At 30.6% G+C, this 22,453-nt stretch overlaps 2 protein-coding genes across 2 annotated transcripts; both read right to left on the bottom strand.

Annotated features, from left to right (window-relative positions):
- Positions 1 to 15,416: 15,416 nt before the first annotated feature.
- Positions 15,417 to 17,484, bottom strand: LOC112280976 (signaling peptide TAXIMIN 2). Its single transcript, XM_024516987.3, has 2 exons — positions 16,656 to 17,484; positions 15,417 to 16,214 (listed from the first exon to the last, which is right to left on the bottom strand). The coding sequence occupies exons 1-2, from the start codon at positions 16,766 to 16,768 to the stop codon at positions 16,091 to 16,093; spliced, it is 237 nt and encodes a 78-aa protein (XP_024372755.1). The 5' UTR covers positions 16,769 to 17,484; the 3' UTR covers positions 15,417 to 16,090.
- Positions 17,485 to 20,287: 2,803 nt separating this feature from the next.
- Positions 20,288 to 21,663, bottom strand: LOC112280989 (60S ribosomal protein L26-1-like). Its single transcript, NM_001378606.1, has 4 exons — positions 21,567 to 21,663; positions 21,124 to 21,236; positions 20,718 to 20,859; positions 20,288 to 20,540 (listed from the first exon to the last, which is right to left on the bottom strand). Exons 1-4 carry the CDS (start codon positions 21,580 to 21,582, stop codon positions 20,374 to 20,376), a joined length of 438 nt encoding a protein of 145 aa, NP_001365535.1. The 5' UTR covers positions 21,583 to 21,663; the 3' UTR covers positions 20,288 to 20,373.
- Between the last annotated feature and the right edge of the window lie 790 nt (positions 21,664 to 22,453).

The following is a 22,453-nucleotide window of genomic DNA, read 5'->3' as shown; positions in this document are numbered from 1 at the left end:
GTATCATTTAGAAATCTTGATTTAGCAACTTAAAATGGAATTGATTTAATCTTTTAAAAAATAATTCATTATTAATCATATGTTGGGTCTTTTTTATTTGATGTAAGTTAAAAACATCTAAATAATGCATTAAATAAGTCTTGAAATTTTCTAAGATGGTAGATAATATCAAATATAAATCTTAGCAAAATGAGCTTGGTGCAAATATTAGAAAGCATGAAAAAAAAATTTAAGTCTAAAAAATATGATATTATATTCAAAATGGTCATATCTAGTTTAGAATATAGTTTTTCATTCATTTTCTTATTTTATATGTATTAAATTATTAACTCTTTATAGATATATTTCAATATAGTTTTTAGTTTTATTAAGTAGGTCAAAGAATATTATTATTAAATAATAATAATAATAATAATAATTCTTATTGCTTAATTTATTAAGTATAAAATAATATATATATATATATATATATATTTATTTATAAGATTTTTTTTTCTAAAAAAAAACTTGCATATGTATAAAAAAATTAAATATTGAATAATTTTTTTATAAGATTTTAATTAGTATATTCCTTCAAAGCATCAAGTTTATTTTGTAACAAGTTATAAATAGATCCATATTGTAGTTTGGCTACTTCTTGAAGATTAATTGCACAATCATAAGGTTTGTATTTTAGCAATATATATATTCTATTACAACTTCTATTTGAATGGAGAATTAACATTGCATAAATAAATAATGGATTTTTTTTAAAAAAATATCATATATACCTTTAAAATATGTTGAAATATTAAAAATATCCATGTATTCTTGATAATAGCAAATCTGTCCTTAATTTTTGATATAACATCAAAACTATCCTTCAATCTCATAAACACAAATGGAACCCAATTTTCATGTTGTGGAAAAATTGGCAAGCTCTCTTCTATTTTTTTTTTTTTGGCAGATAATATTATTTAAAAGTCCTTCCTTCAAATTTTGGATCAAATAAGCTGTTGGACATCCAAAAATTTGAATTCATTCTATTCTTGCAGATACATTGGATGTCTGAGCCTCAACCATTGTTTGCCACATGCCATGGCTCTTGACATTAATACCACATTAATACACATCCATGATAAGAACCTATGCCTTAAACCTTACAACATACAATAAAACCTTCATTTTGGAAAAACATTTGAGACAAAGTCAACCTTAGTTCTGTTTTTTTCAATGTAAGTGAATTTGTATCCAGTTTTTGTTACCAAGAGAAATTAAGGTTACGACTGGAATTCATCCAATAGAGGGGGCGAACTTCTATGAACACCTCCTTCCTTGAATTACATATATATACAAACACACACAATTTTATATGCATTCAATATATTATTATTTTTTGTATAAATTTTTATTATATTATTCATTATAAAAGTATTATATAATTCTAAAATAATATCAGATCATATCTCTATAAATTTTCTACATAAAAATTCTAAAAAAAAAAATCAAAAAAAAAAAACTCACAAGCAAAGGAAGCTTTGACAAAGATGTTTGTCATAGAAATTGGGACACCAATTTACCTATTTTTCCTTCAAAATGGCAACAATAAGCCTATCAACTAAAGAATGGCCAAATTTTGATGGATCTTAATATAGAGTTTGGAAAAAAAATCCAAATAAAATTTTAAATGAAAGACTTATGGAAATTAGTATTTGGCAAAATAAAAGAATAGATACCAATACTAGAAGACAATATAACCATATTAATACCACCAACAAACCAAGTTACAATTACCACATAGAAAAAATAAGATCATAGCCTATTATCTATCATATAGAATTGTGTACATAATTGCATATTCTTCTATGTAGAAGCATGCACAATGGCTTTTGAAGCTTGGCTTGCACTTGAAAATACCTATTCTGCAAGTAACATTGTAACTCAAGCATATCCACAAAAAAAATTATAACACAAATAATGAAAGTAAATAATTTGGTAACATAACATCTATATAACTTTAGAAAAATATTATAATAATATCATTCCATTAGAATTATTATTCCATTTCAAATAAAAATTCTTACATTAATGTAGTCAATGCCATCTCAATATAGTACCATCATTCAAATATTACATACTACCAATATGGCAATTCTATCAAAATTAATTTCTATCTTATTTTAAGAAGAGACTGCAATCAAGAGGTTTTCTATTGAATATCATGCACTTTTTGTTGGAAGAAAAGAAAAAAAAAATAGCAATCATATCTACTTACAAAACCACTACAAAAAGAATATGAAAATTTGAAGAATTAGACAACATCGATAACTCCTTATCTGCATTGCAAGAAGATAGGATATTAGAAATAAATTTTTTTTACCAAAACCAATAGATATAAGCCATTGGCTAACACAATAACAAAAATTCTTAAGAATAGAAAATTAAAATAAAAATCCAAAGATTTAAAAGAAATATCTCTATTATTATATGTTCATATGTATTTTACACAAGCATATTGCTTCAAAAAATCATTTAAATTGGAAGCAACAAAAGATTCTACATGGATCATTGATACAAATATAATTCATGACACTACTCACAACAAATGCCAATTTATTATTCTTGAACAATTATCACTAGAAGAAAATTGTCTGCATGATATCAACAATACAATTCTTTTAATTTATGGATAAGATAATGTAAAAATTTCTATGATAAATGGACAAATCTTTTGACTCAATAATATATTATACATTTCCAATCTACACAAGAACTTGTTTTTGGTAAGTGACCATGATATACAAGGCAATGGCTTATCCATACAAAATTATATGTGTAGACTTCTTGACAAAGATAATTCTACAATTTCTTCTTGTTTCTTTCAAAATTATTTATATATCCTTAGTAATGTTCTATTATAAGACATAAAAATAGAATCCAACTTAGCTATTATTTTAGGCAATGACTCACATAAAAAATCTCTTTTATGGTATATCCGAATTTGGCTATTATCCTTCCAAATTCTAAGTATGTAATATCTTCACCAAATTCTTCTAACTTGTGGCATCGTCGATTGGAGCATATAAGTACCAAAAGATTACAACAACTTGCTACTAATAAATCTATTATGGATCTATTGATTCAAAAAAAAATCTATAATTATATCTAAAATATCTTTATAGAAAGTAAATTATAAAAAAAATCTAAAATTGGTAATAAATCAATATAATCAATTCCTCCAATAAAAGAAGAGAATATTTTTCTTTTTAATTTAATGAATATTTAGAAATTCATAGTATTCAATGTCAACTTACTATGGCATATACTCCTTGTCAGAATAGTATTGAGAAATGAAAAAATTACATTCTTTTGAATGTCACTAGATGTATGCTCCATGAAGCTAAATTATCACAACCATATTGAGATAAAAGTGTCACATACTCCACATACCTTCAAAATTATTGTCCTATTAAAGCTATTTCAAATGACACAAATTCCTTTGAATTATAGCACAAAAAGAAAACCGGATATTGTTCACCTTTGCATTTTTGGAAGCAGATGTTTTAAAAAAGTTCTAGATCCACTTTATGTTAAACTTGGCAATAAAACTTATGAATGTATATTACTTGATTATAGCTCTTTTAATAAAGGCTATAAGCTTCAAAGAATCACCAATGGTACACGTCTTATATCAAAAGATGTTGTGTTTCAAGATGAGCATGCTCCACATTGGCCTCCTAATACATACTTTTTAAATCCTCATGACTAAACAATTTCAACGAATGTATATATTTTTCAACCTATGGGATCTTTTATTTTGGAGCCGATCCAAGACAATCCTAGGTTAGGGCTCTATGATTATTTAGAACCTCTTTTAAATAGTCCAGGGCTCCATGACTCTCTAAAACCTCTTTCAAGCAATTCTAAGCCTCTTCTTAGTCATCTAGGTTCTTTCTCAATTGCTTCGGCATAGAAGGCCTCCATAGCCACTTGAATTTTTTTTTTTGTAAGAAATCTCTTTTGTCTCAATATTTCTTTCAAAGAAAATTCCTTTAGCTACCTTCACATTTTTTCTAAAGAAAATCTCATATCATGTGGCTATGGATCTTTAAGATTGAGTGTGGTCCTATAATCTACAACTCAATCTAAATCAGATCTGAATATTGCAATGAAAACTATTAACTTGCCTCCTATTATCCAAATATGACACTCTTCTTGATATAATAAAGGTATTCTTCCATCACATGATCATCTTAAAAATTATACCATGGAGATTCTCTCTGTGTACTAAATCAAGTAAAGCAACAAAAAAAAATTACACTTTAATTACAATTTCTTTTGTTTCTATTGAATCTACAAGCTATTTTTATACAATCAATTCTTCAAAAAGATTTCAATGGCAATTAAAAATTAAAAAAAAAAAAAAAAAAAAAAAAATCAATTCTTATGTTGTCAATGTAATATGGTCATTTACCTACCTTTCTGCTAATCTCAAGCCCATCAATTGCAAATAGATATTTAAAATGAAGCTAAAAAGGTTAAGGATTGTGGATCACTTCAAAACCCATTTCATGGTACATGGATTCAATCAAATTCTGATTTTGCATTATAATGAAACTTTTTCTCTTATTATTTGAATCCAATTCATTTGCCTCATTGTTGCTTTAGCAATTTAACTTGATTTACGTGTCTATTAAATGGACATTAAAATTTCTTTATTGAATAGATATCTTCAAGAACAAATCTACATGAAGGTTCCAAAAGTAGTCATCTCTCATCAATCAAGTATGGTGTGTTGACTTTATAAGATCTTTTATGGATTAAAACTATCACCTTGCAAATGGTTTAAGATTATCAATACTTTTCTTGCCACACTTAAAGTTGTCAATTTGGTACTAGATGGCAACATATATTATCTTAAACATGGCTCTCAGTTTTTCATTTTTATCTTATACATGGATGATATACTCATTGTAAGTAGTAGCATACTATTGCTTGATAAAATTAAAACTCAACTTCATATGTGTTTTCTTCTTTTAAATTTAGATGACCTTCATCATATTTTGAATCTCAAAACAACCCCCAATTACATTCAAGATTGGTTCCATATGTCTCAACAATTTTATCTCATCCATAAATTATAAGAATTTGGATTTGATGAGTCCAAGCCAATGAGTACTCTTCTTGCCATGGGTATCAAGTTGTCTTTGTCGAGTGCTTGACCACAAAGGATGCCTACCATGAAGTTAATCTTTTTCTTTATACTAACATTGTCGAGTCCTTGAATTAGGCCATGATTTATATGTTAATTATGAGGATCAATGGACTATCATATCGAGTATCAATGGAATCTACAGACTCAGATGCTACTATATGATTTCTCTAATGCAAATTGGACTAGTGTTATAGATGAACAGCACTCAATATCAGACTATTATTTTTTGTTGTTAAAGTATGGTTAATTGGAGCTCCTCTTACCAAAGGACGACTATGTTTTTTAGCATGGAGAGAGAGTACATGGCCATTGCCACTTCCAAGTTGGTATGGCTATGGCATCTATTACATGACCTCAATCAATTTAAAGCCCTAACTCCTCCAATGACTCATTATTCTAATAATGAGTCTGTCGGGAAGCCTCTCACCAAAAGAATTTCATGACTCTGAAGAGAACTCGCGGTGATAGAAGAGATTCGGAATTGTGTCCCACGGTTGTTTTTTCCAGCAGTCTCTGGAATGCGGTGATTGTGTAAGGAAGAAATAAACTCACATTAACATTAACAATGCGTACAGAAAGAATCCCAAAGATCACTATCATAATTGAAATACTGTCTGAATTTGTGAATATGGTGAAGAAAAGTTGTCCGCATGCGGATGAATGTGAATTGTCTTCCAGTAATAGTTCAGTTATGTCACTGCAGACGAATTCCACAGCATTTTCGGGCCACATGATGTAATGAAGCAGCAAATTTGGGTCAAGTCCACAAGGTCAAACCTGTGAACAATTGTAGATAGATTATCAGAAATGGACGAAGGTGACTACTCCAAAGTGAAGGAGCTCATTACTAGCAAATCAAATCGCTCAACTAATTCTCTCTTCGACGGTGACAGTGTAGTCTTCTATGGCTCTGCCAAGGATGAATCTTTTCCGAGGGTACAGTACGCAAGCAAGTCTCATGTGTTATTAGGATAGCTCGCTAATTCAATGAATCCTATCGACAAGTACATTGTTAACTCTGTACGCTATCCCCGGAGTTCTAAAAAAAATGGAGGGGATGTCGCAAATAGACATGGCTCAAAAGGTGAATTGAAATGAGATTTTTTCTCCAAAGCTGAAAGATTACGGTCCTGATCTGAAAATCCTCATAGAGAAGGCGTATTAGCTCAATTGGACTGTTTGCTTGGCAAGACCTGATAAAATTAGATCCCATTATTTTTTGTTTTGTTTTTTTTGTTGCAATCCCATACAACAATCAACGATCTGGTAAAGACCCAAGTTCTTGGGCGATGGTGCACGACGTTGGCCATGGGCTTCATTTCTCAGAATCAACCGCCGACATGACTTTCGTAACCAAGAATGCACTGGCATTACGAGATGCACACTCTAAGGAGTCTCTAACAGCACCTTTCAAGTCAATCCAAACTCCTTCAACTGAGAAGCTGACTGCGGATGAATCTAGAGGATAATTACAGAACGAAAACATGTCCCAGGGCCGGGCAGCAACGTAGGCAACATCTGGTCACATGGCGAGCCATGGACCTACCAACATATTCAGCTTCAATTCAAGTCGCAACGTAAAGGCTGTTACCAAAGCTAAGTCATACGAAGATGACAGCAACTGTGAGAAAGATAGCACAGCGAGCTTTGATTTCAACCTGGCTGCTACAAATCGATCGGTGGTCGGCCCTTTCACCATGCCGACTCCATCAAAATGGGATGATGCTGAGAAATGGCTGTCTGCTGGCGAAGCTGCACCTGCAAAACCAAGCCTCAAGAACTCTCCTCTTTCTGCTCCATCTCAGACTGGTGCTCCAACGCTTTGTGCACAGAAAGGCGATGTATCGAATTGTGTTCTGCGAGAGTGGAACTAATGCAAACCCTTAGGGGGCCCAGCAGCTTATTGACCCAAAATCTGATGCAAAGGTTTCTATATAATGTTACGTGCCAAAAAGTACGGAAAGAGGGCTTGCCCATTTCTCTGCGGCATGCAGGTTAGGCCCCATTTGCACTTCAAAAAGAACAGTTGTGATAGCTAATGAGGTTGAGGAGCAGTTCTAATATTATGACAAGGATGAGGGGTAGATTTGCTATTATCAAGAATACATGGATTGGGTATTCTTGATATTTCAACATATTTCAGGGATATGAATGATATTTTCCCCCCTTATTTTTATAACTTAAATAAATATTTTAGCTCTAAAAATTAAAGATCAAAATGGTTCATTGGTATTTAGACTAAATCATTTATACTAATCTTTATAACTTCCAATCAACATCAAGAACATGTCATCTAAATTGAAGAAATTTAAATATTAATAGATTTAAAGAATATTAAATAATATAGATGACAATGTCAGATATTTAATTTTCTAATGCCACTTTTAATAACTTGGTCTCTTTTATAACATCTTTGCATATAAGTTGTTTTTTGTAAATAATCTCTATAGAAATATAAAAAATATTTGGAGAAAATATCAATTATTTAAATATAAAATCTTTATCTATAAGTTGTATTGAAGCACTTGAATTAAAATTTCATAATTTAAAGTTTTAACAATTATAAGAAGTTTAAAATAAGATATGAGATGTAGTGATAGCATGATATTTGTATTTAATAGTTGTAGTCTAGAATTACACAAATGCAAGGTCTCTTCTACAATTTGACAACTTTGTTTTTAAAAATTTTACATTTGAATATGTGCTCTATGCCTTAAATCCTTTTCATTTGATGTGATAGCCTTTTACTTTATAACATGCTTTTCAATAATATACACATAAGTTTTTACAATGATGTTTGTTTTTTAGTTATAGTATTAATCATATAAAATATGTTTTGTCAATTTGCATAGTTTTGGCCTTAATATATGGATTTTTATAGAACTTAGATTTTTTTATTTTTTATTTAATTTACTTACCTCTAATCAAATCCTTATAAGTGTTGTATTTTAAAAAATCAAATATTACATATATTTTCTTAGGTAAAAAAAAATCAATTAATATATTTTTGACATAGTAAACAATAAATCTTTGATATCATTCTTTAAACCATATAAAAACTAATAAACAAGACCTTTGTTGATCCTATCAACATTACAAGGAAGTTATTAAAGTTTTACAATATAAATAGCAATTAAATATGAGACTTATTGTAAAGACTAGAATAAATATAAAAAAATATCATTCTTTTTGGTTATTTTTTCTATATGTAAATATAAATGCTTCTAATAAGGATTTTAAATTATACAAATATTATAAATCAATTTTTATCAAAGTTACAAATTTAAAAAGATAAATTTGAGCTAAAAGTATGCTTATAAATCTTACTTGAGTAATACCATCAAGATATTAGAAAAGATATAACTACAAAAAGACCTTGACTTGTTTTAAATATCTTAAAAAAATTTGATCTTATCCTATTAAAATCCTTTGGTATAAAATGTTTTAACTCTTTTTTATTTGTTCAAATAATACTTTTATGATTTATTTATAAAATTCATATATTTGCACCAACTTCTCTTAATTGTATAATTCAAAAAATTATTTATGAAAATAATTATTTCAAATAACATGTCAAAGATTTAATTAAAATATTATATATATTTAAATTATATAAAATTATAATATATTTTAACATATATATATATATATATATATATATATAGAAATTATTACAATGACATTTCTATAGTATTAAATCCATACGTCAAAAGCTATTGACAGAGTCCACATTGTAATTTTTTTTTAAATTACACTTCATAATTCCTATTGATATACTTCAAAGAAAGTCGACTATTATAGCAACTTGCATTCATATGGAGGAAGTATTGAGAATAAAAATTTAATACAAATGCATAAGTAAAGAATGACAATAAAAAATAAAATGACACGAATAAAAAAAAAAAATGGCAAGAAAGAGAGCAACATGAAAAGAATGTAGAGTTATGGACTTCTAACAAGATGATTCTAAAAATATTCTTAAATTATTATATTTGCTTCTACAAGATTTTAGAAGGTTTTAAAAAGTTCTTAGAATATTTTAGGAGATTTTAGAAAGTTCTACAAGATTAAAGAAGTTATCTAAGAAGGATCCTAAGATTGCTTTATCTTCAAGCAACATAAAAACTTTTTGAGAAGCTTCCTACTATCTAATATATATTAGAAATAAGATTGAAGGAATTTTCAATCTCAACAATGCATCTCTTGAAGCTCAAGTTCACTTCTTTTGGTAATGATCTTATATTCATTTCATTTAACTAAATTTATGCTAGTTTTTTTTATTAAAATTCTTTTATTAAACTTCTTCTTCAAACTTTTGTATAATATATCTATGAAAATTAGTCAAGATTTTCCTCTTATTAATACTAGAGTTTGATCTTTTTTAATAGAGAGTGGATTATTCGTCTGCTTGAAGGCATGTGAGTATTTTTAAGGTTACAAATTACCTTCTTCTAAACTTGTATTATTTAGAAACTCCATTTTTTTTCCTTTATAATGGCTAGAGGTGAAGATGATAGTATGGTTGAGTCTATTGAGTCCAACTTAAATTTTATTATAAACATACAAAATGCTTTATCTTACAAAATTGCTAAAATTGATAAAAAGAAATTATAAGATTTCATAGTGGTGTCGAGGTAGAGAGAATTTGCCTCAAGAAAGCACCGGGCTCATGTCTACCACTAATTGTTCAATCAAGTCTTGAGATAAGGAAGACCAAGTTTCTATATATATATATATATATATATATATATATATAATATTTCAGGTGCTATTATACCAAATATATAAGTCTTAAGTTCCTAAAGACATCCAAAATATGATAAAACTTCTAAATCCTTTAATATTCTTATGGGGTATTATTTTTAAACTTCAAAAACTCATATCTTCCAATCGGACCATTCAAATACACTCAAATTTTACATGAAGTACTGATGTACTTCTAAAAACTACCAAAAAAAATTTCAACCATAGATCTTAAGATATCACCAAAATCCTAATAGTAGCTTTAAACCCTAGGTTTTATACATCTGCATGCAATTTTCTTCATAACTCACAAAATAAACACTCAAATGCCACAAAATTTATATGTATATCTTTTCAACACAATAATCTACCTTCTCCAAAAGATTTTAGCTAAAAATTCATCCAAAATTCAACCATTACTATGAATAAAATCACTTACTTACTACGTTTGATTTAGATGCGCTAACTTCAACCCTCTATAATTTCTTCATCTAAACTCCAAATTCATCAAATAGTATATGAAAGATGTAGTCAAAAAAGTACTCTCTCCAATCCTAATTGCCGATCTTTTGTTGCTCTCCGTAAACATACGCTTTGTGCTAAAGAGTGACAGTAGGTATGAAATTGACACCTTAACTTTGAGCACCAATAACTTCTTCATAACAACTCCAAATTACATAAAATTTGCATCCAATTTTTACCCAAAATCCTAAATGTATTGATCCTAGCCTCCAAAGCGCAAATGACTTCAAAAGAGAAATCTTAATCCCTAATAAGGCCTCGGGCAGCCTCCTTTAAGTCCATTGGGTATGGCCTTCGACCAATAGGAATGAAGATCTCCATTCCTTGCCTTCATCCAACCATGTCTTACTTTCATCCCTCCTAATAAGCCTCCTATTAGTTAAGATTTCCTTCTTTAGTCTCTAATCTCCTCTCAAGGTTTCATATTAAACATTTAGGTCCTATAATTTTTTTAAATGTTATAATCAAAAAAGATAAAACTCAAAATAAAGTTTCTTAAATCCAATCTCTTTAAATTAATCTAATAACCACTCTAACATACACCAAGACTTATGAACATATTATATGTTCTAACTAAATTTTACATACTATAAGCAATTACAGTATAACAATGGTGCAAGACTTGGAAAAGTTCAATTTATGATGCAATCACTTCCTTAAGCTTCTACATCTAATGAAGCAATAGCACCTATACCTCAATAAAAGAACTCACATATTCAACAACATAAAGAGCCTTGAATTTGTCTTATAGAAAAGTTTGATGGCACATGCTTAAGGTTTTGAAGTTTTGTTAATCAAATTCAATGGATAAATTTTCTACAACTTGAATACTATCTAACAAAGAAGTTATAAGTTGATTTAGTAAAAACCTTGCTTATAAGACAAGCTTTATTTTGAATTTTTCTTTTATTTGAAAAATGATCTTTTAATATTAAAAAATATTGAAGGTCTTTTTAGAAGCATTTGTAGAGGCATTTGAAGAACATGACAAGGTCTGATAGATAATAACAAAGATTTACTCATTGCATCAAGGATCATGCTTTGTATTAATTTATGCATTTGATTTTAGGCAATTAGCCTATGACATCAATTAAGATGAACAATCTCTTGTGAACTAATTTTATTGGAGATTAAAAGATAATATGAAAGACTATTATTATCATTATCTAATCTTCAAATACTGAATGAAGTTATTAGTCAAGTTGTGAAGTACAATAATTGATTATTTAAATACACTCAAGTTTAATGTTCGTGGACTTTTACAAAGTAATACATTAGAAATTTGTATTATATTGCTTCAAAAAATACATTGCTTCTATATTCCAGAGTTAAAGATATGCAAATTGATGCAATACGATTCAAATTTCTCACAATAAGGAAAAAAGAACATTAATTTAAACAAGGCATATGCTTGTATTATAATAAAAGAGGCTACAAATCTAAGATTTGTCTAAAGAAACAATGTACAACTAGAAATAGAAGTGTAATTGTCAAAGAAATCAAAGAGGCTTAATCACAATAGAAATCATGTAGTTAAGCATTTCAACACTTCAAGTTCATGAAGGTCCGTCTCTTTCTATCCAAATTTCTTATTGCTTTATTATATCTTTGTTTTTTGGTCCACAAAAACTTCAAAGAAATGTCTTATTAGATTTAAGAAAATTTACTTACTTTTTAAATAAAGAATTTATCAAATTTCATAAAAAAAAATAGTATAGAAGTCAAAACATAGACTATATTGAGATACAGATGGTTAACCTTTATCTTCAAGTAATATTATGCATAAGACCATATCACTAGAAATATCATTTAAGGGCCATAGTAGCAAAATAGTATTTAATATTATTAAAATTTGATCCAATTCTATCAATTTAAGAATTTTATGGTTAAAAAAATATAATTTATTTATAGATTAGAGGTTTTATTAGATTGAATTTTCTGTAGAAATCTTTTGAACAAAAAGTCATCAACACCAAAGACTTTATTTCTTAGAGCAAGGACTTTTATGAAGATGACTAAGAAGAAAATATTATTTGTTATTTATACAACTTTAGCTCGTGAAGAAGTAAACTTATTAGTAGCTATCCTAAAGTAGTATAGGGAATTTCAAGATATCTTCAAAAAGAAGGATATTGACATATTGCCATAGCATCGGCCATATGATTGTGCCATTGATCTTTAAGAATAGGCTCAACTGCCATTTGACCCAATCTACAACATATTACAAAATAAGCTTTCAACATTGAAGGATTGCGTGAACAAAAAAAATGTAAAGAATTTTATTTGGCATTTTAAATCTCCAACAAGTGCATCTATAATTTTTGTGAAGAAAAAATGTGGATCTTTGTGAATGTGTATTAATTATTGCAACTTCAACAAAGTAATGGTGAAGAATTGTTATCCATTACCATTGATATCAAGGCTTTTGGTACAACTTAGTCAAGCCCACATCTCTATAGAGCATATAATTTGGTACAAATTAAAGAAGGAAATAAATAGAAGACAATATTTTGGACAAGGTATGAATATTTTGAATATAATATCATACCTTTTAAACTAACAAATATTCTAATTATATCTCAGTATTTGATGAATGATATTTTTTTAAAAAATTTAGACAAGTTTGTTGTCTCCTATCTTAATGATATCTTAATCTATTCCTAAAGAATATAAAAAATATGTAAGATTAGTCTTGCAAAAATTACAAGATACAAGATTGTATGCCAAATTTAAAAAATATGTATTCCATCAGTTAAAAATAGATTTCTATAGATATATTATATCTAATAAAGATTTATTAATGGATTCAAAGAAAATTTAAGCTATAAAAAAATAAAATAATTCTAAAGATAGTATAAAATATATAATAATTCTTTTTATTTATTAATTTTTATTTGATATTTATCAAGAATCATTCCTAAGTTGCTTCTTTTGTCACTTGATTGATATCTAAAGATAAATTAGAATGAGAAACCTCAAGTACAAAGGGCTTTTCAAGATTTAAAGATAACTTTTATTATAGCTCTAATCTTAATGCATTCAAATTTTACAAAAGCTTTTTATTTGGAGATTGATGCTTTTGACTTTGGATTAGAAGTTATACTATCACAAATAGAAAATGATAAAAAGCTCCACCAAGTTGCATTTTATTTCAAAAAGTTTTCAAATGTGGAGATCAATTATGAGATTTACACCAAAGAGCTTCTTATAATTGTAGATTCTTTCTAAGAATAGTATTATTTATTAGAAGGCACTATATATCCTATGATTGTATATTTAAATTACAAAATCTTTGAGTATTTCTTATCACCTTGGATTTTGAATCACTCCCAAGCTTATTAGAATATATCATTGTCTTCTTTTGACCTATCAATATATATCATGGCCTATCTAATGACATCATTTTTAATTGAAAATCTCAATTTATATCAAAGTTTTGGAAATCTTTTTTTAAGATATTGAAGGTAGATATTAAACTTTTATTTGTGTTCTATCCTCAAATCAAAAGTCAAACAAAATAAGTCAATCAAGTATTGGAGCAGTATTCATAATGTACCATCAACTATCAATAAGATGATTAGATATCGCATTTAATTTTAGCAGAGTTGATTTATAATAATATTATTCATGCTTTGACTCAATAAACACCATTTTATACCAATTATAGTTACTATTCAAAGTTTGATTTATTGAATATATCAAAAGAAAAAAATCTAGGAGTTAAAGATCTTACGAAATAATTGTCACACCTTCAAATAACTTTGAAGCTTTATTTATAAGCAATTCAAGATTCTTATAAAACATCTATAGATAAATTTAAAAAAAGAATTCTATGTTTTTTTTAAGTTGGAGATAAACTATAGCTTCTTTAATGAAATATCAAAACCAATTGGCTTTGCAATAAGTTAGACTATTGAAGATTGATGCCATTTTGTATTCAAAAGTAAATCAATCTAGTAGTTTATTGGTTGGAACTATCCACATCCATAAAGATATATCCAATCTTTCATGTTTCTATCCTGGAAGCTTATACAAAATGAACTATATCATTAAGAATACAACCATCATCACCTTACATTGAAATAGATAATCATGTGTAATACATAGTGGAAATCTTCAATTTCAACAATGAATCTCTTCGATCTCTAACTCATCTCTCTTATTGATGATCTTATACTTGTCTAGTCTATTTAATTTCATGCTAACTTTCTTATTGAAACTCTTATGTTCAACTTCTTATTTGGTCTTTTATATAGTGCATCCGTGACATGTGAGAAGAGAAGAATGCTACAATGAAGAATACTTAAAAAACAAGAATTAAAAGACGAACAAAATATATTTACGTATGGTGTGGCTTTGATAATATAAATATATTACTTCAATAACTTTCTCTCTTTCAACTTATAAAATATATATATATATATATATATATATATATATGTTATATATTTCTTTTAATTAGATATTATATATCATTATTTATTTTATGATTTAAAATATACCATTAATTAATTTATAGATATAGAGATAGTCAATAAATATATTACATTATGAATATATATATATATATATATACAATGTAAAAGCTATTATTATTTCCATAAAAATTAGCTAAAATGAAAGGTGAGATCACAAATATTGATTATTGATTTGTTTAATCATCTTTAACATCCATTCAGGGTCAGATTTCCATATATCAAGAGCTGTACTTAATTCCAGTTGACATCTAATCTACACATTGTTTAGAATTATGAGACACACACAATAATCAACCTCAAGAATGTAACTCTCACAAAACACATGGCACATCTCATACCGCTCAATCGATAGAAACTTAGGCTTTTCCTTTATATTTCATCTCATCAACAGCTCTAAATGACCGCATGCAGAGATGAACTAAGACTCAGGGACTAGGTGGATGTCAGACAAAAAACAAGCCCAAATGGACCCAATAAACTGTAGTAACAAACTCTGAGCACATCGATTAAGAGGTTCTAGGCTTCTCAAAGCACGCACTGATACAAGAGTGAGGTGAAAGGGCTTCCTAGTCACTTACATGCTACAAAACTCCCACTGTAGAAGAGCTTGGCCACTCACAGTGTGATGCATCAATTTGATGATATTCAAGCGTATGATTCCACTCTCACACATCTCCGAAGGCAACTGGAGGCACGATAAGTTCGGTAGCAATGGACAAACAATATCCAGTAATATGTTACCAGCAATGAAGTACTGCGATTCCATATTGGGAATTTCTTTAAGAATAGAGTAATATGCATCTCTCTTAACAAGTCGAAACTTGGACGCTGAACCTGTGACACTTTCGAGTAAATATGCAAGGGTGGTATCTTTAGAATTTGAGAGACTTTGGAACCGTCATCAAAGTAGGGAGCCACAAAATGCTAGGCCACCCTGGCTGCTGTGCGTCTTCGTTGAAACTTCTAGGTTTATTTCCATGTTCAAGTCTTTAATTCCTCCATATCTGTCGGCAAGGTAGACCACCTGAATAAGGCTAAAGAGCAAAGTTACCAGTCATGGCAGACAACGGCTTTGGTTTGATGAGATGTGTAGCCTTAAGGGAAACTTAAAACCACTAGAACAGTATGAAAACAGGCGATGGGCCAATTGAAGTCAGCAAGGTATTTGCTTGGTGAACCATCTGATGACCTTGATGGGGGCTTTTATCAGACTTAAGGCAAGATTCAAAATGCCCGCGCAGCAGATTCCACAAGGGCAACAACATGCTAAAAGGGTCCTGCAAAGACGCAGAACACGACACACGTCAATGCTGGTTGTGGCATTTGCCTTCTACCAATTACACCTTTAGAAAAGAAAATATTCATAGCCAGTTACCCCAAGAAATACTTACAACTCAAGTCAGATGGGTCGAAAACAACATTCTGAAAAGAATAAAAATCACATGTGATTCCCACTCTTCACCCTAATGCTGCCGCTACTAGTAAAGACTAAAAAAATTGAGCAATTGAAATAAAATTGGCCACGGCAAATTGAGCACCAGGTTGATGTGCTCTGAACATGGGGCTAAGACCCACGTACTAGGTTTGAATGGCAAGGTACCGAGAATTCCTCAAACTTTTTCTCGAATTGCCAACACAACAAAACGAACCACACCTCAAGTTAAACCCCTGTAATTTGCAAATCCCCGACGATCCTGTGAGGAGTTCAGAGCGCTTACGCAATTATCCAGAGCACCATGCCGATTAAAGACAGAAGAAAGGCCACCAACATGAAGGGAAGGCCAATGAGGAACCCAAGTGGTCGACAATCACAGCCGTCATCATCGCTCATCTTGACTACGCCCACAATCAGCCCAAATTCTCACCCTCCGAATCCCACCACAAATTGCACTTCTTCCAACTCCACAATACGAGCTGCGACAGGGCTCAAGAAGCAATCCAGAGAGACTCCAGCAGATGACACTCACAGCTTAGTGCCCTCCTTCAATAAATAACCCAAATGCTAACAACCCGATCCAGTGCGATGACCATATTCTCTCACAACCCGCTACCGTTTCCAACACTCGACACACACACCAACCATTCCTGCAAGTTAGGCATAGAAATTCAACGGTCTTGCCTGGCAATGCAAGCGTCACAACGGCTCAGCAACTCCGCGCTGGTTTGACCCACCGCAGCTGATCGATCGCTCTGTCCTGTTTGCCGCGGCTTCTACAATGCATTGCAACGTTGGTCAAACCAGCTCCGCCATCGAGGAACGGTCTCCTCGAGTCTCTTCAGGTGGGCGATCGGCGCTTCTGCAGATTGCCCTGCAACTTCAACGACGCATCCAGGAAGCTGCATTTTGCCGAGCGGAGGGAGGATTGCAACGCGGCGGAGATTTCTATGCGTCGCCGTTTGTCTCGGGAGACTCCGCCTTACGAATTCAAAATTTCAAACTTGCTTCGTGAAAAAGAGAACTACCAAGGTAGGCACCATTGCTTGTAACTTTTACCACGACAGTCAATTTCTTTGTTCCTTTTCAGTTGAGGACAATTTCTTGGAAGGCTTCATGTAAAGTGGAGAAATTTTATCACACAATAGAATAGAATAATACAATGGTAGACATGTCATTATACGATTAGGTCTTCGTTCATTTTATTCCAAGTTGCATTTGATGATTCTACTTCACCAATTTTGTAATTGGTATTGAGGTTCTTAAAAGGGACGTTCCAAAGTATTACAACCATTTAATAGAGAAGAAAAAAAAAACAAAACAAAACAAAAACAAAACAAAACAATTTCTTCATATAAAAGTGTTTTTTGTTTTATTAGGAGTTTGGTATAAAAATAGTGCTTTTAGTAATTCTTGACTAATATAAATGTGTCCTTTTCATTGTCATTGTAAATGAAATTTTCAACTAAGATCATTTTCTTAAAAAAATTGTGACAAGTATTGCTGCCAAAGATGTTTTCAAAAACCAATTAAAAAGAACATAAGAATTTATTTGTTATAGAAGTTAGCCTAAATAATTTAAAATATTTGTAATTAATTATATTCTATTGATAAATATATATATATATATATATATATATCTAAAATACTGAAGTAACTCATCAATTATTTAAAAATGAAAGTGATAAAAATTGATTAAAATAATATAGATTCCTTTAATATATACAAAATTAGACCCTACTTAAATAAACAATTGTAATATTATAAAGTAATTAGTTGTTTCTTTGAATTATTAAAAGTATCCCTTTTTCCTCTATTAATTTCTGGATTGTGATTTGACTCGCCTTATGAATATACTAGCAAAACATGTGCCATTTGACACTGAAAAGCTATAAAAGCATTCAAGAGTTGTCTCTTTCTAACTACTGGGCCTCTAAAGGCATTGTGTTCTTATGCTCCCACATTCCTGCATTTCTTGAGATCCCATGTTCCCATGTTTTCATGTTCTTCTTCTTATATCTAAATTTTTTTAATATAAAAAATGTTTAAAAATAACAAATATGACTCTTGAGACCTCCATTATGCAATAAATCAATCTTTCAAATACCATTAAGGATCAACACAAATATCAAAGATTGTATTTTCATGCTTACAATACACATCATTTCAAACACAATTATGTTTTAGAAATCTTTTTTTTTTTTTTTTTAAATTAAAAGATATAAAAACCAGAGTGGTGATGAACAATTACTTTACCCAATACATTTATATTAAGAAAATGGGCTTGGCACCATTTTATACCAAGATATTATTAATTATAATATAATTTTTTTTTAACCAATAATTTTAGTTTATAACATTATTGTATGATTGATATGTATTTTGCATAGACAATTATTATCTTTATCTATTCTATAACATTGTCAATCATATTTAAAAAACAAGTATTGATTATAAATAATTGGTAAATTAAGATGCTAAAATTTTCATATTTTTTTAAACTATCAAATTTCATATTTTACTAAAGTGAAATGAAGAAATAGAAAAAAAACAAATGTTAAAATATTTATGATAACCAAAAATGTTTTGTTCCTTAAAATTTTGTTGTTTGATTGAAGATTCTCTTAGAAAATATGGAATAGAATTAATTATGTTTTCTCTTTTAAAATTTATTGAATTGTTCATAAATTTTGGTTCACAAAATAATATCACTATTTGTGATAAATTATTTGTCTCAATATTCTTCAATACTTTTAATAAAGTATTCTCATATACATTTTGATGATGTACATTGATATCTTTTGAAGATGGCTTTTCTACCTACATTCTACATGAAAAAATAAAGGTTAAACTTACAATTATTATTTCTAAAGACTATAACTTATATTAATTTCTTCTTTTATGGGCACATTTTTTTTTTTTTTTAATACTCTCCCGTATATTTTTGTACCTCCCAACGCCCTTCTCAGTTGGGAGAGTAGAAGTTCGACCTGAAAAGTTAGAAACTTTAAAAACTTAAGAACATGTTCTCACTCACATTCTCAATGGCAGCAATCCATGACTTGGGAAATGGGTACCAAAAACATCCAAGAGGGGTATTGAAATATCACTATCTTATTTTTTTTGCAAATTTCTTTATTTGTGTCACTAAAAACACAAGACTTCGTTTATTTAGAAATGTTGTTATTATCTTTTAGATTATTCAAAGTAAATATTTACATTATGACCAAAGTTGGTACAGAAAATTTGATTGCTTGTGTGTCAAAGCAGGATTTTCTACAAAGCTAAGAATCAAGTAGCTTGAGTGACTAATTTGATAAAGTATGATGGCATTAGGTGGTCAAGATATTTCCATAAACCTGGAAATAATTCAACTTCACCTAATTTTATATTTGATTTCAAGAACATTTAAGTAAGCTACTGAATGTGCTTTCAAACGAAATGAAAAGTTAATAAATAAAGGAAATACAAAAGTACAATATTGTTAGAATATTAATACTTTAGAAATTTAACTGGGGAGAAAATTGAAGAAGCTTCATAGATAACGTATGAGAAGCTTCATAGATAACGTAATGAGGACTACCTTGTAAAACATTGTTTCCTACAAAAATTCGGTCAAGAAAATGCGTTTAGACTGTACGATTATAATTTCGTCGATAAGTACTGGAATAGAGTCGCTTCCGTTTGAAAAGTCCTGGTTTTTCAAATATGATACTTTTTTCTATCCTCCATCAAATTTGCATAAATTAATGAATGTAGTTGACATGATCTAATCTGCTTCACAACCATAGCAGATCAATATTGGCAGAGGACCAACAATGAAGTACTTCGTGAACACCAAGCCAGATTCCACCACAATTCCACCCACAATTCAGATCCTCCTCAAGTCAGCAAGACAACACATGACACGGGGAAAAAATAAAAACTTCGGCGTTGAGTGTGTAATCTCATCCATACCACTACATGGCTGGAGTGGCATCATTATCAAAAACCAAAACTTTCTAATCCACTTCCTGCAGTGGTGGAGCAACATCCTCATTCGTGAACTTTCCTTTCTCTGCAGATCGACCCTTGCCCTTTCGCTCTAAGAGGGCCTTCCTATCCTTGTCCAATTTCAGCTTCGTGATCACCACATTGGATGTGTCGATGCCAACGTTGACGGTGGCTCCTGAAAAACCCCGTCCAAAGATCAAAAGAACCGTTAAACCATAAAATCTTCTCCGTGAACGAAACGGCAGTTGATTGGAGGGGAAAGATCGACTGCTCACATTCAAGACAACTGCGGAGCATCACAATAACTTCACATAAACAAGGTTCCGCAGCGTGACTAGACAGCTGTGCATACCGTTCACTTTCTCACGAGTGATACGCTCCACATGAATCACCCACTTCCTCCGATACACTTGGACGACCTTTCCTTCTCTCCCTTTAAACGTGCCGCGCACAACCATGACTTCGTCGTCCTTCCTCACTGGCAAAGACCGAACCTGAAATCGTTCTAACGCGTCAACATAACAATACAAAAGTAGAAGCAACTCGCCGCAGAATTCCACGTAGAGTTCCAACATCCATCACTTGCAAGCCAATTTAAGTGACATCTCAGACTGACGGGATACTTGCACAATGACGTATATCAAACCTGAGGTTGCATCACAAAAAGCGAAGTCTCCAATCCAAAGGGACATACATTCGGGTCTCAATCGACAACTACATCAAAAAATTGCTCGAAAAATGAAAAATCCGACACTTACATTATACTTGTTCTTCAGGTCTGAAGAGAGAGCAGCACTCATCAGAATCCGCCTCTCGCTAGAGGGGGCACTGAAGTGTGCCTTCCTCGACTTGCGCCTAGAGCTGCTCACACCTATATCAACCCCACCGAGTACGAACACAACATTAACGACATTGGCAACCTGATGAGAACGACAACATCCAACTACGAACGCGCATAGATCACTGCACTTCGTGCGGAACGTCCTCTGCGTACATGTCGAACTTTCGACAATTCCTTACACAAAATCACAGACACACACGCAAACCTCTTCACATTTCAATCAAGACTCAGGGAGCGAGTCCAGTGAGACGTTTCCTCAAAAACCACTTAACCAACTAAAATCAACCTCTGAAACGACAATCCTGCATCGATTTCAATGCTGAAAATTGCAACACAGAGAGAGAAGAGGCGTGAGTTTACGGGGAGAGAACTTCATGGCTGCGGGCAATGGAGAAGACACGCAGGGACGTTGCAAGAGAGCCACTCCAGGGATACTAAGCCTGCATGAGGCGACGAGGGAGCTTCCAAGAGAACCCTTCCTTCGCTTTAGGGCTATGGGGTTCTCCATTGACCTAATGGATGTACGATACTACACACGGAAACCATTATTCATTCATCCGACGGAAATGATGCATATCGATTGTATTCCATGTCTTCGTCTTCGCATACTGTATATGTATCGTACTCACAATGTGTGAGTATAATATAAATGTACTGTACAATATAATGTCGAATACTATTGGAAGCAGCGTTGGCAAAGTTGCACAAGCATCGCTGCACTGCAGAATTAATGTTCAAGGCAATGAATGAATGAATAAATGAATGGATGGATAAATTTATTAATGGATGAACTAATTAATTATGTTAGAAATCAACAAGAGTTAATAATAAGATCGGCATCCCTTAAAAAATTTAAAGCGTTGTTATATGGTTAATTTCACACCTGTATTTTTTGTCATCATCATTAAGTATTTATCTTTAATAATCCAGAAGTGTCGTCAATTATCAAAAACATACATATATATATATATATATATAATTTTTTATTTATTTTATTTATGATTATTTTTCTATAAAACCTATGACATCACATCAGCACCAAAATGTAATGTATTCACGGAAACAAATAAAAATGCTAGAAAAAAATAAAGGTAAAAAAGGAATACATTGCAATAACATGTTTCTTACGATGGGATTATAAGGAAGTCAATATGAATGTTTGTCATGGGTGCATAGTTTTATTGTAGTTATGTTCGTTATTATTTAAAATCTTTTCACAACCTGTTCAATTATAGTCACCATATACA

Source organism: Physcomitrium patens, chromosome 4 (genome assembly GCF_059467195.1).
Source record: "Physcomitrium patens ecotype Gransden chromosome 4, ASM5946719v1, whole genome shotgun sequence".
NCBI classification, from domain to species: domain Eukaryota; kingdom Viridiplantae; phylum Streptophyta; class Bryopsida; order Funariales; family Funariaceae; genus Physcomitrium; species Physcomitrium patens.
This window is presented reverse-complemented; position numbering and strand designations above follow the sequence as displayed.

What these genes read in the sequence shown, in the direction of transcription:
- LOC112280989 (NM_001378606.1), bottom strand. An exon ending in ACCTGAAGAACAAGTATAAT is followed by an intron (nt 20,860 to 21,123) that starts GTAAGTGTCGGA and finishes GAACGATTTCAG; the next exon opens with GTTCGGTCTTTGCCAGTGAG. An exon ending in CACTCGTGAGAAAGTGAACG is followed by an intron (nt 20,541 to 20,717) that starts GTATGCACAGCT and finishes GGGGTTTTTCAG; the next exon opens with GAGCCACCGTCAACGTTGGC.
- LOC112280976 (XM_024516987.3), bottom strand. Translation starts at nt 16,768, where the DNA reads ATGAGCGATGATGACGGCTGTGATTGTCGACCACTTGGGTTCCTCATT. An exon ending in ATGGTGCTCTGGATAATTGC is followed by an intron (nt 16,215 to 16,655) that starts GTAAGCGCTCTG and finishes GCGTCTTTGCAG; the next exon opens with GACCCTTTTAGCATGTTGTT.